Genomic DNA, 15,655 nt, shown 5'->3' with positions numbered 1-15,655 from the left:
AGTCCCAGGTTGCAGCTGTCTGAAAACAACAGGACCCTCATTCTATTTGGTGTCACAAAGCGTACTGCAGGACCCTATGAATGTGAAATGAAGAGCCCAGTGAGTTCCAGCCGCAGCGACCCAGTCACCCTGAATCCCGTCTGTGAGTATCTTCTGTTCCTCTGTGAGCCAGGCTGCCATCTCAAATACATATGGCCAGAGGCCAGGCCTCCCAGTCCCTCTCAGGGGCAAGTACAAAGACCTTTCCCCTGCACATCAAAGCTGACCATGATGACAAAGAGTAGGCTTCAGCTTGATCAACAATGGGAGAGAAGAGGCTGCTCCTGTCACAGGAGAATCAGGGTCCACAGCTTATGATGGGAGAAACAGGTGAATGTCTCAGGCTCCAGAACAGTGAACACAGCAAGGATTTGGCTGGGATTTCAGTGTTGTGACTAGGCTCACAGGGTCACTGTGGCCTTTCCACAGACCAGGATTTTCCCTTCCCTCTGACAACATCAGCTGTGACTTTATTCTCTTTGCTCCAGATGGCCTAGATACCCCCACCATTTCTTCTTCATACACCTATTACCATCCAGGGGAAGTCCCCAAGCTATCCTGCCTCACAGACTCTCACCCACTGCCAGAGCTTTCTTGGCTGATTGATGGGAAATTCCAGTAATCCAGATAAAGAACAAAGTGTTCTTTATCCCCCAAATCACTAAAACATATGGAGGGGTCTATGTCTGTTTCATGCACAACTCAGCCACTGGTGGAACAAATCTCATAGTCCAGAGGATCATAGTCCCTGGTAAGTGGATCCCTGGAGCATTGCCAATACGTTTTCCAGTGAAGTCTCTCTGGCTATCAGGGAAGAGCCACCTGCCCTCTCCAAAGGGAGAGGGAAAATCAAAAACCCAGGACAGGGAATATGTTTCTGCTCCAAAACCACCAGCTTTTGCCTGTCGCCTTCACTCCTTCTACATCATTCTTTAGACTATACAGTAACAATGAACAATCTGAAAGGAAATTATGAAAAGAATTTCCAATCACATTAACATCAAAAGGAATAAAATATTTTGGAATAAGTTTAACCAAAAAGGACTAAGGGTTATATCATGAAAACTACAAAACATTACTGAAAGAAATTAAAGACGACATCATTATATGGAAAGACAATTCACTTTCACGGATTGGAAGAATCAATATTGTTAGGAAGACAATATTACTCAAAGTGAGCTGCAGATTCAACACAACTCCTACCAGAATCCCAATAACATTTTTTGCAGAATTACAAAAATCTGCCCTAAATTTGACCTGACAGGCTCTTAATTGATGACTGCTACAACAGAGACACTGAGGAAAAGATGCAACCATGAAAAGGTGGAAAGTGTTGATGACATAGAAAATAGCAATCATTATTTCTCACATCCCAAAACCTTCAAAAATATACAAGTGCAGCATGGCCAGTATGGAATTGACCAAAAACTAATCACCAAGCTAGAAACATGGTGAGAGAGAGAAAAAGGACAAGAACGTATTTGGCCTATCACTTCCCATTTTTGCGTACTAATCTGATGCTGAAAAGAAATGCTTACTGGAGCATTATAGATTTTGAATCTTTCAGATTTGGGATGTTAAACCAGTAAGTATGTGACAAATATTTCAGAATCAAGAAATGTCAGAAATCCAAAACACTTTTTGTCCTAAGTCTTATGCATAAGAAATGCTCAATCTGTGTGAACTATAGGCATCAAGCTGTATATAATATCTTGCATAACTGATACTGCACACCCATGACCAACTTCTGATTCTTCCCACTCCCAGCTCCTGGCAACCAGCAGTCTCTTCTCAGATTCACTCTGGAATCCACTTCCATGAGGTCCCTAGAGTAGTCAAACCCATGGAATCGGAGAGTAGAGAGTACAATAAAAGAAAATATTTCCAAAACTTCTCCCAAAATTTGTCTCATTTCCACCAAACACAGATGGTCCAATGAGGACCAGATTTCTAGCAGTTCATTCCCACCCTTTCCACCAGTCAGTTCTGCATTTGCAAATGTCCACATGTATTTCTGGAAGGATCCACATAGTCCTCACCTGCCCTCTGCAGAAGGAGAGAAAACTTAAAGATCCCAGAACATGGAATATGGTTCTGCTCCAAAGCCACCAGCTCTTGCCTGTCCCCTTCACTCTTTCTAGATCATTCCCTGCACTCTGCTCTATCTTTGGAGGTCACTGGCTCAAGTAAGTCATCATGAAACACCTGCACAAAACTGCCACACCTTGTGCCTCCACTGCCTGATGACTGAACTGACCTCCAGGCTTGACTCTGGTCTCCCCTGTCTTATTTCTGCTGAAACATCCAGTCCCAGGCCAGGCTGCTCAGTATCTTCAGGGCTTCAGGACAATGGGAAGTCCCATTATTACTCATCTCCAGAATGTCCTTGGAAATGGAAGATGCAGAGAAATCACATCTAGGGGGGCAAAGTAGGATGGAATTTGGAAGGGGCACAGCAGTTGCACATTCCAGGTAAGGAACCCAAGGTGACCCAGCCAGTCAGTACCAGGGGCTGTGACTCCCACTGACGTGTCTGTTCATGACCCAACACTACTGCTCAATTCACACTTGAGAAAGTCTGTGCTTCCCTAAGACAGAGCAGGTGGCCTCACAGTCTTTGAGCCCTTAGATCACTGTGCATCTGTCTTGTGACACATGCACCAGTTATTGGCTTTCAAGGACTCAGGTGGGCTGAAAGGTGGGAGATGCCAACTCTGATTGAAGGATGCCTGTGGAGGAATCAAAGGTGCCACACGGGACAAACTTCTCTCAGTTATCCACACAGCGGAGCTGCCCAAACCCTACATCACCAGCAACAACTTCAACCCCATGGAGAATGAGAATGTTGTAGCCTTAACCTGTGAACCTAAGACTCAAGGTTACACCTACTTGTGGAGGGTAAATGGTCAGAGCCTCCCGGTCAGTTCCAGGCTAAAGCAACCTGGTAAAAACAGGATCCTCATTGTACCCAATGTCACAAGGAATGACACAGGACCCTATGAATGTGAAATATGGGACCGAGTTGGTAGCATCCCCAATGACCCAATCACCTTGGATGTCCTTTGTATTTTGGTTCCTCTGTGGGCCAGGCCACCAGCTAAAATCCAAACGACCAGAGGCCAGGCATCTCAGTCTCTCTCAGGTCCAAGTACAGACACTTTTATTTCTGGACACCAGGGCTGGTAATGACTCCCTGCCCTGGGAAAACCTGAGTAGGCACAGCCCTAACCAAGAATATAAAGGGAGAAATTTATATTTGTCATACTTGACTTTCTCAAGTGTGAAATTTCCCTTTCTCTCTTGTCATGGGAGACTTGGGGTCTACAGGCTGTGATGGGAGAAACAGGCGAATACCTCAGGCCTCGGCTCAGTGAACACAGAAGGGGTTTGGCTGGGTCTTGAGGGTGTGTCTTGACTCAGAGGGACACTGTGTCCCTTTAAGAGACCAGGAGCATCCCCTTCCCTCAGACGACATCACCTGTGGCTTTATTCTCTTTTCTCTAGATGGTCCACACGTCCCCAGCATTTTGTCTCCATTCACCTATTACCATATAGGAGAAAACCTCTACTTGACCTGCTTCGCGGACTCTAACCCACCAGCAGAGTATTCTTGGACGATTAATGGGAAGTTTCTGCAATCAGGACAAGAGCTCTCTATCCCCAAAATTACTGAAAAGCATAGTGGGCTCTATGGTTGCTCTGCTCGTAACTCAGTCACTAACAGCGAACGTTCCACATTCAAGAGGATCCAAGTCTCTGGTAAGTAGATCCCTGCATCATTGGCAATAGAGTTTTAGGTGGAGTCTATCAGAATTTCAGAGAAGAGTCAGGAAAACATTTTTATTCCCAGCCTGTGTCCCATGGGCAGAAGAAAATCCTAAATTCTCCTCCTGAACCCTCCCAATTTGTCTCTACAGACACTCTTCTCCTTGTTTCTGTTTTCTCATGGCTGACCTTGTGTCCAGCCTGAGAAAAGTAGCGAGGGGCTTTGTCAGCCCTGAGCCCTATGTGGTGGAAAAGACTTCACAGAGGGACAAGAGGAGAGCCCTCAAGGTCAAGTTGCTTCTCACGGTCACCAACACATCCCTTTCTACGAGGTTTTTGTTGTCTTTTACCTACTCCATGAGCTACAACGAACATCTGAGGTTTCGAAACCAGCCCATATTTTTCCCCCAAATGAGAGGAGGAAGCACCTTGGATGACAGAGGAGCAGCTCAGTCCGCTCCCTGATCTGCTCCGGGCTTCTCCGGTGACTGGCGCTGCCTGACTTCACCTGGGGTGGGTCCAGCATGTGTGGAGAAAGACCCCTGGTGGCCTGTCCTGAATTTGGCTGAATCGAGCTGCCAGTTGAAGTGAAGCCTAGGCTACAGGGAAATAAGAAGAGAGGGAGCCTCGGGGCAGACTCTTGAGCTGTGTCCTGGCTCTGAAGTCACCAGCTGTATGAGGTTGTGGGCACTGCACGTGGGACACAGCACAGAGGAGAGTGAGTGATGCATACTTGAAGAAATAGGGAGATTCACCTCTAGGGCTCTGGATGGCAGGAAAGAGGCAATGCCAAAAAGTGTGTATACTGTGTAAGACTACCAGGACACTTTTTATATATATAATATAAGGGTTATCAATAACTATTTCTAAGTGTACAATTTAGTGTTGTGTAACCATCACACTATCCATTTCCAGAACTTTTTCCTTTTACCATATTAAATCTCTGTACCCAATAAACAGTAACTCTCACTTCTTATACCCCTAACCCTTAGCACCCACCATTCTACTTTCTGTCTCTATGTAACTGGCTATTGTATCTTTTATAAATGGAATTATGTAATAATTATCCTTTTGTGTCTGGCTAATTTCGGTTAGCATAATGTCTTCAAAGTTCATCCATTTTGCACGATGTATTGGAATTTTATTCCTTTTTAAGGTTGAATAACATTTCGATGTATACATATACCTCATTTGCCTACCCACTTATCTTTCAATGGACTTTTCCATTGTTTCCATTTTTTGGCTATTGTGAGTAATGCTTCTCTGAACATCAATGTGCAAATATTTGTTAAAATTTCTTTCAATTCTATAGGCAGTATGTCCAGAAGTGGAATTGCTGGATCGAATGGTAATTTATTGTTTAATTTTTTGAGAAACAGCCACACCACTTTTTACAGTGGTTATAACATTTCCCATTCTCATCAGCAATGCACTAGAGCTCCAATTTTTCCATCTATTTGAAAACACTTGTTGTTTTGTGTTGCTGTCATTGTTGTTGTTTATCAAAGCCATCCAAGTGTGTGAGGGGGTGTAACATTATGGTTTTGATTTTGCATATCTCTAAGTATTTGTGACGCTGAGGAGCTTTGCATGGGCTAATTGAATATTTGCATATCTTCCTTGGAGAAAACTCTATTTTAATCCTTGATTCATTTTTTAATTGGGTTTTGAATGTTTGCTAGTTTTTCATGTATTCTGGAAATTAATTTCTTATCACACTTATAATTTGCAAATATTTTTCTCATTTCATGGGTTGCCTTTTTCCTTTCCTGATGATGTTCTTTGATATATAAAAGGTTTTGATTTTTATGAAGTCCAATTTATCCATTTTATTTGTTGCCTATTCTTTTGTTGTCACAACCAAGGAATCATTGTGAAATCCAATATCATTAAGGTTTTCTTCTATCTTTTCTTCTAAGAGTTGTATAGTTTTTGCTCTTACATTTAGATCTTTGATCTATTGTGGGTTAATTTTTGTATATGGTGTTAGGTAAAGGTTCCACTCATTCTTGCCCTTGGATATCCAACTTTCCCAATATCATTTGGTGAGAACACTGTCCTTTCAACATTGAACGATCTTGGCACACTCGATGAAAATCATTTGGCCATACATGCAAGTATTTCTTTCTGGGCTCTCTGTTCAATTTCATTAATTTCCATGTCCTCCTTTATGCCAGTACCACACTGTATTGGTTACTGGGGCTTTGTAGTAAATGCTGAAATCCGGAAGTGTCGGTCCTCCGGGCTTCATTCTTCCTCTTCAAAGTTGTTTGTCTATTTAGGGTCATGCGTTTCAATATAAATTTTAGGATAGATTTTTCTTTTTCTGCAAAAATGTCTCTGAGTTTCTGATAGGAATCTGCAGCTCACTTTGGGTAGCATTGTCCTCCTAACAATATTGAGTCTTCCAATTTATGAAAACAAAATGTCTTTCAATTTATTGATGTCATCATTAAGCAATATGTTATGGATTTCAGGTATAATCATTTTACCTCTTTGGTTAAACTTATTCCTAAAATATTTTATTCTTTTTGATATTAATATGAGTTAAAACTTTTTCTTAATTTCCCTTCGGATTGTTCATGGTTAGTGTATTGAAATACGACTGATGTTTGAATGTTGATTTTTTATTGTGCAACATTACTGAATTCACTTATTAATTCTAATAGGTTTGTTCCATCTTTAGGATTTTCTACATATAAGTTCAAGTTATCTGCAAACAGAAATAATTTTACTCCTTGCTTCCAATTTCAACGTCTTTTTTAAAATTCTCGCCTAATTTTTCTGACTAGACCTTTCAATACTACATTGAATAGAAGTATCAAAAGCAGCATCCTTGTCTTGTTCCTGCTCATACAGGGAAAGCTTTCAGTCTTTCTCCATTGCGTATGATGTTAGCATTGGATTTCTCACATATTGCCTTTATGTTGAGGTGATTTCCTTCCATTCTTAGTTAGAATGTTTTTACTGTGAAAAAACATTGAATTTGATCAAATGCATATATTGATTCAATCTTATTACTGATTATAGTTCTATTCATATTTTTGTGTTTTTCTAGGAATTTGTCTATTTCATCTAAGTTATCCAATTTATTGGCAAACAATTATTTACAGTAATTTCATAATCATTTTATTAGAATTGATAGTAATCACTTCATTTTCTTTTTTCTTTTTCTTTTCTTTCTTTCTTTCTTTCATTCTTTTTTTAAGAGAGAGACAGGCTCTCACTTTGTAGGCCAGCCTAGGCTGAAATACAGTGGTGTGATTATGGCTTACTGCAGCCACAACCTCCTGGGCTCAAGCAATTCTCTTCCTTCAGCCTCCCAAGATACTAGGAATACAGATGCATGCCAATATGCCCAGCTAATTGGTTTTTAATTTTTTTTGTAGAGACTGGGTCTCCCCAGGTTACCTATGCTGGTCCAAACACCTGGCCTCAAGAAATCCTCCCATGGTGACCTCCCAAAGTGCTACGATTAAAATATGACCCATCATACTCAGACTCCATTTTCATTTCTGATTTTAGTAATTTTAATCTTCTCTCTTTTTTTTCTTAGTCAGTCTATTTAATGGTCATCCATTTTGTTGATTTTAACTTGAAGAATCAACTTTTGGTTTCATTAATTTACTCTATTCTTTTTCCATTCTCCATTTTATTTTTATCCACTCTAATCCGTATTGTTTCCTTCATTCACTGTGCTTGGGTTTCGTTTGTTCTTCTTTCATATTCTGAAGTATGACAGAGTTTGCTTCATATCATTCTTTTAAAGGTTTCATGCAGTCAATGAAACAAGAAGCCACACACAGGCGAACCAATGTCAGTTGCTATATTACTACCATCGTCATTAGCCTTGAGGTCAAATAGTCCCAGAATCAAATCTCAGATCCACCTATTACTAGCCATATGGCGCCAGGAAAGCTTCTACACTACTCTAAGCATCAGTCTTTTCAATTGCAAAATGGAAATAATATCTACCTGACAGGCTTACTGTGTGAATTAAATGACGTACAGGTAAACTATTTAGCACAGGGCCTGGCACATAGGATGTGCCCCTCAAGAGTACCTGTTTCCATATATATATAGAAAAAGAGGTAACACATAAAACTCTAGGACATGGTGACTGATTACTTGTGGGAGAGAAAGGAAAAAAGCTAAGTGCAAAGAACCAAGCCTGGCATGTTAGTTTTTACCAACTGAGATATATCCAGGATGGGATTAGACATATAAGATAATTTATCAGGGAAGATACCTCTGAGGGAATGTAGGGCAGGCATGAAGGTAGTATGGGAGAACCCACAGACCACTATGCAAAGCTGACTCCTGTGAAAAAGAAAGAGAACGAAGTTTTAGGTATCAATACAGTTCTAAGAGAGTTTTTGCAAGGCTGATGGGTAGTCCTCCTACCAGTTTCCCATTAAAGTTAAACAGAGCCTCAGAGAACTACACTTGCTTTCATGCCCTTGCTGGGAGCCTGCGGGAAGGAAGCTTTCTGTGTAAAGGACGTGGTGAATTTGAAATGAACTGACCTGGGCCTTCTGTCAATTCTGTCCCTGCCATGAAGACCTGACAGGGTCTCATTCATGGTTGCCACCACAGAGACACTGAGAAAAAGATGCAACCGTGAAAAGGTGGAGAAGGGCAAATTCTAATGACATAGAAAATAGCAATCAGCCTTTCTCACATCTGAAAGCTTTCTGAAATATCTGAGTGCAGTTGAGAATTGACAGAGGACTGATCACCAACTTAGAAACACGGTGAGAGGGGAAAAAACCTCCAAGAATATAACCATCTCCCATCAAATTTCCTATAGAAATAATGCATTCCTTGAAGAAACAATTATAGAGTACCTCATGTTACATGCCTGTTCCTGAGGCTTCCCCCAGTGAAATAACATCACCACCATTCCTTCTTTTATTTCTTTCCATGACAGCTCCTTTAGGAAGAGCACAGCTATCCTGGAATATTCCGATATAGCAACCGTGATGTCATTTCTGTATTTCAGGAAGACTGGCAGGTATGATGGCCTTTTCTCTTGTTCTGTTTTCTACAGGGCTGACTGCCATGCTTGGGAGAGGGAAAAGATTTATTTCCCTGAATCTGGGACTGGATCGCCTCCTTCCTCCACCAAACTCCTGCTTCTCAACACTAATTCCTGCAGTTCCCTTTCTACCTGGCCTTTATGCTCCCTCTACCCCAATGTCGTTTAGACATAATTATCACCAGTCTCTGCTCATTTGTTTCTCAGATTCAAATGAGAAACACAATTCCACATTATGAAACCCTCTTCATTATTTTTAACATCTCTCAATAGTGTAATTCTCTCCATTCCCATAAAGCTCAATCATTTCTCAAAGTGTTGCTTGACTTCTTGTCTCCAGACTTTGAAACCTTCCTTGCATATGACTGCCTCGTTACTTTTCTAAAATCTAGTCAATTCACTTAATCAAGAATCCCCAAGGGTCTACTCTAGCCTATTTGGTAAGTTCACATTTCTTCTATTTACTAATCCTTCTCACTTCCTTTACCTCTACTTCCTAGTACAATTCCTCCATCCTAATTACAACGGTCTTCCTACACATCCCTGCCCCTTCACCCATATAGACAAAAAATTCTTAGCTCCAATGCTATGCCTAAAAACAGGGTGAACTCCCCTCCACCATCTGCACTACAGACTTAACCACACCCTTCATCACAAGCAATCTCCGACCTCATGGAGAACAAAGACTTTAGGATTAACCTGTGTACCTGAGACTCAGAACAAAACCTATGTGTGGTTCAGACTTTTTCCTGATGACCAATTCACGTGTTCAGAAAAGATACAAAAATGAAGATGGCAAAGTTCCTACCCCAGGGGACATAAAGCCTAAGACAGGGAATGAGACCTGAAAGCAATCATGATACCAAAATAGAAAAAAAGTGAAGGCCACAAGAAATCAGAGAAATCTGATGGGAAATACAGCTACACATTGGAATCAATGGAAAATATTATTAAAAGTGGATGCTCAAGCCCCACCCATGAGTTCCAGTTTAAAAGTCTGGAGAGCGACCCAAGCACTGGTAATTTTTAAGGCTTCCCTGATACTGCAAACATGTAACGAGGAAGGAGAACTCCTGTTGTAATAGGTAGAACTTAAAACTAAATCAATGATTTTCAGCTAGAAGTACTGGTATTACCTAAGGACCTTTTTCAACATAAACAAGACTATACTTTTGTGGCCCCAATTATTAATGGGCTACACCAAGAACTCAATAATCCAGTTGGGAAACAGAAGCTGAATGGAAAAGCCACCTTATTTGATATATTAAAATATATATAAAGTATTTTCAAATGAGTGATAAGTGATGCTAAACCTTCTCTAAATAATATTTATGGGAATGTTAATAATATGAGTATTCTAGGCTGGCGCGGAGGCTCACACCTGTAATCCCAGCACTTTGGGAGACCGAGGCTGGCAGATCATGAGGTCAGGAGATCGAGACCATCCTGGCTAACACGGTGAAACCCCATCTCTTCTAAAAATACCAAAACAAACTTAGCTGGGGGTGTTGGCAGTCACCTGTAGTTCCAGCTACTCTGGAGGCTGAGGCAGGATAATTGCATGAACCCAGGAGGCAGAGCTTGCAGTGAGCAGAGATCATGCCACTGAACTCCAGCCTGGACGACAGAGCAAGACTCCATCTCAAAAAAAAAATAAAAGAATTTCAAAAAAATGAGTATTCTAAAACCTCTATGAAATATCTGGAAATCCAGTATGTTATCAGTTATAGTGTCATATGCCACAGAAGTAACTAGATTTCTACATGAACTCTGTCTTTACCATAATAAACCTAATAAAAATCTCATTAGATTTCTAACCATAGCCATTTTAAATCTTTGTCATTCCCAGATAATTGCTATGATTCTTACTGGAAGTATTTATAATCAGCAACAGTCCAAATTTGCTTTTTCTTCGAGGTGATATAGGGAAAAAGTCTCTGACAACGACTCCTGAATACAAGTTTCTGAAAACTTCAGTATCATAGCACCGGACTCTCTGAGAACTTTCAAACTTTTAATGAACAGGCTGATATCTTCCTGGAATTCAAGACAAAGAAGAAAAAAAAAAACTCAGTTTTATGGGACTAAACAATACAAAGCATAAGGTTTTCATAATTTTTTATTTGAAAATGTGCTGATTCTTTGAATGTTTTTTCTCCAGATTTATGAACTTTCTCTTTTAAGCTATTAATACTTTACAGCAATTTGGTAAACTATACTTTTGTAAACAAAAATGAAACATTTGCTTTACTCCCAGTCTGAGTGCCGCAGAATTGGGAAACTATTCATGAGTATTCATATGCTTATGGTAATAAAGTTATTTGCACAAGTTCAGTAAGAATCTACTCTGTTTATAACAGGACACATTTGAAAACACTGGTTATACTACCAAGGCTTTGACTGGGATGTTCTATTTGAGAATATACATAGAATAAACCCATAGGGAATGCAGGCAAAGTCTGAAGTTGGCCTTGGTTTGGATTCCTAGTCTCAAGAGGTTTTGGAAGTTTAATCTGAGAGTCTTATAAAACTTCTAGCAAAGCAAAATTTAAAAAGAGCCCTATGGTCCCTTGCTACTCTTGCTGCACTTAAGAAAAAAATCTAGGCAACTTCGGTGAGACTCAACCTATTTTGCAAACAAATTCATCCTACTGGAATTATCTTTGGTAAAAATAGAGACTCCTATGTAGAGAAAAATTATATTGAAAAGAAAACTGTAGTACACCTGTTACTGTATTGAACCATTCTTCATTATCTTTGAGTATTTAAAATCCATTGGTAGACTGGATTGGACTCTGAATTCTTTTAGTTTTTCCAATTCAATTTTCTATAATGAAATCATTAAGAACAAGAACAGCTCTGTTAAAACCCTCATGTCTGAGGTGTGGGCCACTCTGAGTTCACCAAATGTTCAACACCATAACTTAGAGACGCTTAAACTGCAAACCAGGACAACAAGTTGATGAGTGTACACTGTGGACAGCTTTTCTCAAGATGTCAGAAAAAGACTATCGATCATGATGAAACTCTTACCTCTCTTAATTTGTCCTTGCTTATGCCTGTATCCTTTGCTTCTCAGAATAATGCTATACTTAGGATTTCACAAGAAATACCTTCTGAGAGTAAGTTAACAGTGTCAGATATATCATGTCAACCACACCTTTTACTTTTAAGGTGGAGTTTCTCTCTTCTTGCCCATGCTGGAGTTCAATGGCATAATCTCAGCTCACCACAACCTCCGCCTCCTGGGTTCAAGTGATTCTCCTGCTTCAGCCTCCCTAGTAGCTGGGATTATAGGCATGCGCCACAACACCAGGCTAATTTTGTATTTTTAGTAGAGACAAGGTTTCTACATGATGTTCAGGCTGGTCTCGAATTCCCGACCTCAGGTGATTCGCACGCCTCGGCTTCCCAAAGTTCTGGGATTACAGGTGTGAGCCACCACACCTGGTACACACACTTTTACCAGAGATCCTTTAATCCACCCAAAGTCTGAAGTAAGCTGCATCTTTAACACAATATTTCCCTCAAATGTATGGAGTGTTTTTAAGCTTCTACTTCTATACTTGCCTATTCTTCTCACTCCCTGTTTTAATTTAAAGTAGACATGCAATGCTAGAAAATAGAATTGCTCTCTACCAGCGAAACAGGGGGGAGCCTGGGCAGTTTCTGACACTTCTTGTTGCACATGGATAAATACATCGGGTATCATAGAGACTCAGTTGTAAAAATCAACAAATGTGCTGCTTGGTTAAAATGACTAGACTCTTCTGGCTTCTTCTTTGATCTATTCTATTGTAGTTAGTTTGCATCTTGCCCAAGGTGCATATTCCAAACTGTTGATATTTTCGTCCTGATAGTCATACTGGTAGTCTCCCTCATGTGGTGCAATTTACAAACATTTTTATTTGTGTGCAAATGTTTGTGTGCAGTCATCCCTCAAATATCAAATTGTTTCCCTTGGGCTGGAATTCAAAATGTCAAGGAAATGTGTGGTTTATGGGCCGGGAGCCGTGGCTCATATCTGTAATCCCAGCACTTTGGGAGGACAATGCAGGCAGATCACAAGGTCAAGAGTTCGAGACCAGCCTCGTCAATATGGTGAAACGCTGTCTCTACTAAAAATACAAAAATTATCCGGGTGTGGTGGCGTGCACCTGTAGTTATGTAGGGAGAAACCCTGAAACCATTGCTATGGAATAAAAGATGAAACGCTCCTGATTATTGTAAATACAAAATTGCATGCAGGATTGTGTATTTACACAATGCCAGTTTGGGCTGCCAGAATGACCCAACAGCACGTGGTGTACTTCCCCCTGCAGAGAGCCTAAAAATGGACGTATAGTCAGGGAGGTTTCACATCACCAAGATTCCTATCCCAGAAAAGCAGATATTCATAGCTCTGGGAATGGAATACAACCCTTGTGGAGAGCCTATAAATGGACACACGAGGGGAGCCTGTTCATACGGATAAGATAGGGTTATAAATGCCCTTATCTTGCCACAGCTCTTCTAGGTCTCTTTGGGGTTAAGGCATACTACCTTCAGGGAATTTTTTGGTTTACCCGGTTGTCTAGTTTCATGTCCTGTTTCTATTGATTGTTTGCAACCAGCTTTTCCTGCAACTGTTACTGCTGATTAATATCTTGCTAATCATAGGTTATGGATTGACTGTGTTTCTGTTTTAAGGCTCTGTTAGAAATTGCTGATGCACACACTATGATGTAAATTCTTATCTCTGTATACTGTACTTCTGCATAAAGATGTTATGTTAAAGAATTCCTTCATCCCCATGTGACCATCTCACCTCGTAATCAAACAACAATGAATCCCTTGCTAACCTACGGCCACCCTCACTAAACTTAATAATAAATGTTGGTATATCCAGTACATTGGTGGCATCGCAGGACTAGAAGACAATGACCCCCTGGACCAAGCTTTCACTATCGTGTGTGTGTCTTATTTATTGATCTGCCAATCCACCTGGGAAGAAAGAAAGAGACCTGTTGCATGGTGGGCTGCTGGCCAGATCCCGCAATATCATCCCAGCTACTTGGGATGCTGAGGCGGGAGAATCGCTTGAACTCGTAAGGCGGAGTCTGCAGTGAGCTGAGATCATGACACTGCAATCCAGCCTGGGTCACAGAGCGAGACTCCATTTAAAAAAAGAAAAGGAAGAGTGGCGCCAAATGGCCAAATAGGAACAGCGCCAGCCTCCAGCTCCCAGCATGAGCAACACAGAAGACGGATGATTTCTGCATTTCCAACAGAGGTACGGGGTTCATCTCACTGGGGCGTCTTGGACATTGGGTGCAGGACAGTAGGTGCAGCCCAACGAGTGAGAGCAGAAGCACGGTGAGGCATCACCTCACCAGGGAAGTGCAAGGGGCAAAGGAATTCCCTTTCCTAGCCAAGGGAAACCGTGACACACAACACTTGGAAAATCAGGTCACTCCCACCCTAGTACTACACTTTACCAAGAGTCTTAGCAAACGGCATACCAGGAGATCATATCCTGCACCTGGCTCAGAGGGTCCCATGCCCATGGAGCCTCCCTCATTGCTAGCACAGCAGTCTGAGATCTAACTACAAGGCGGCATCGAGGCTGGGGGAGGGGTGCCCACCATTGCAGAGGTTTAAGTAGGTAAACAAAGCAGTCAGGAAGCTTGAACTGGATGGAGACCACCGCAGCTCAAGGAGGCCTGCCTGCCTCTGTAGACTCCACCTCTGGGGACAGGGCATAGACAAACAAAAGGCAGCAGAAACCTCTGCCCATGCAAATGTCCCTGTCTGACAGCTTTGAAGAGACTAGTGGTTCTCCCAGCATGGAGTTTGAGATCTGAGAACGAACAGACTGCCTGCTTAAGTGGGTCCCTGACCCCTGAATAGCCTAACTGGGAGACATCCCCACTAGAGGCAGACTGACACACCACACCTCACATGGCCGGGTACAACTCTGAGATGAAGCTTCCAGAGGAATGATCAGACAGCATTCGCTGTTCAGCAATATTCACTCTTCTGCAGCTTCCACAGCTGATACCCAAGCAAACAGGGTCTGGAGTAGACCTCAAGCAAACTCCAACAGACCTGCAGCTGAGGGTCCTGATTGTTACAAGGAAAACTAGGAAACAGAAAGGAGATCCACAACAAAACCCCATCTGTATGTCACCATCATCAAAGACCAAAGACAGATAAAACCACAAAGTTGGGGAAAAAGCAGTACAGAAAAGCTGAAAATTCTAAAAATCAGAGCCCCTCTCCCCCCCCAAGGGAGCACAGCTCCTTGCCAGCAACGGCACAAAGATGGAGAGAGAACGACTTTGACGAGTTGAGAGAAGAAGCCTTCAGACAATCAAACTTCTCTGAGCTAAAGGAGGAAGTACGAACCCAGAGAAAAGAAACTACAAACGTTGAAAAAAGATTTGACAAATGGCTAACTAGAATAACCAATGTAGAGAAGTCCTTAAACGACCTGATAGAAATGAAAACCACGAGATGAGAACAATGTGACAAATGCACAAGCATCAGTAACCAACTCGATCAATTGAAGAAAGGGTTCAACTTGAAGATCAAATGAATGAAATGACGCGAGAAGAGAACTTTAGAGAAAAAAAGTAAAAAGAAATGAACAAAGCCTCCGGGAAATTTGCGACTATGTGAAAAGACCAAACCTACATCTGATTGGTGTACCTGAAAGTGACTAGGAGAATGAAGCGAGTTGGAAAACACTCTGCAGGATATTATCCAGGAAAACTTCCCCAACCTAGCAAGGCAGGCCAACATTCAAATTCAGAAAATACAGAGAATACCACA

At 41.4% G+C, this 15,655-nt stretch overlaps 1 protein-coding gene across 1 annotated transcript in view; it reads left to right on the top strand.

Moving 5' to 3' along the window:
* LOC112611963 (pregnancy-specific beta-1-glycoprotein 6-like) overlaps window positions 1–7,246 on the top strand; it is a gene marked incomplete at its 3' end in the record, with an annotated part of 21,192 nt that extends 13,946 nt beyond the window's left edge. The window contains exons 4-7 of the mRNA XM_025365915.1: window positions 3–142; window positions 2,825–3,103; window positions 3,544–3,798; window positions 7,194–7,246. Of these exons, the coding sequence (XP_025221700.1) occupies window positions 3–142; window positions 2,825–3,103; window positions 3,544–3,798; window positions 7,194–7,246 (727 nt within the window). The remainder of the gene's footprint in view (window positions 1–2; window positions 143–2,824; window positions 3,104–3,543; window positions 3,799–7,193) is intronic.
* Window positions 7,247–15,655: the final 8,409 nt, after the last annotated feature.

This window comes from Theropithecus gelada, chromosome 19 (genome assembly GCF_003255815.1).
Source record: "Theropithecus gelada isolate Dixy chromosome 19, Tgel_1.0, whole genome shotgun sequence".
NCBI classification, from domain to species: Eukaryota; Metazoa; Chordata; class Mammalia; order Primates; family Cercopithecidae; genus Theropithecus; species Theropithecus gelada.
The sequence above is the reverse complement of the archived record's forward strand: the minus strand, read 5'-3'. Positions and strand labels throughout refer to the sequence as shown.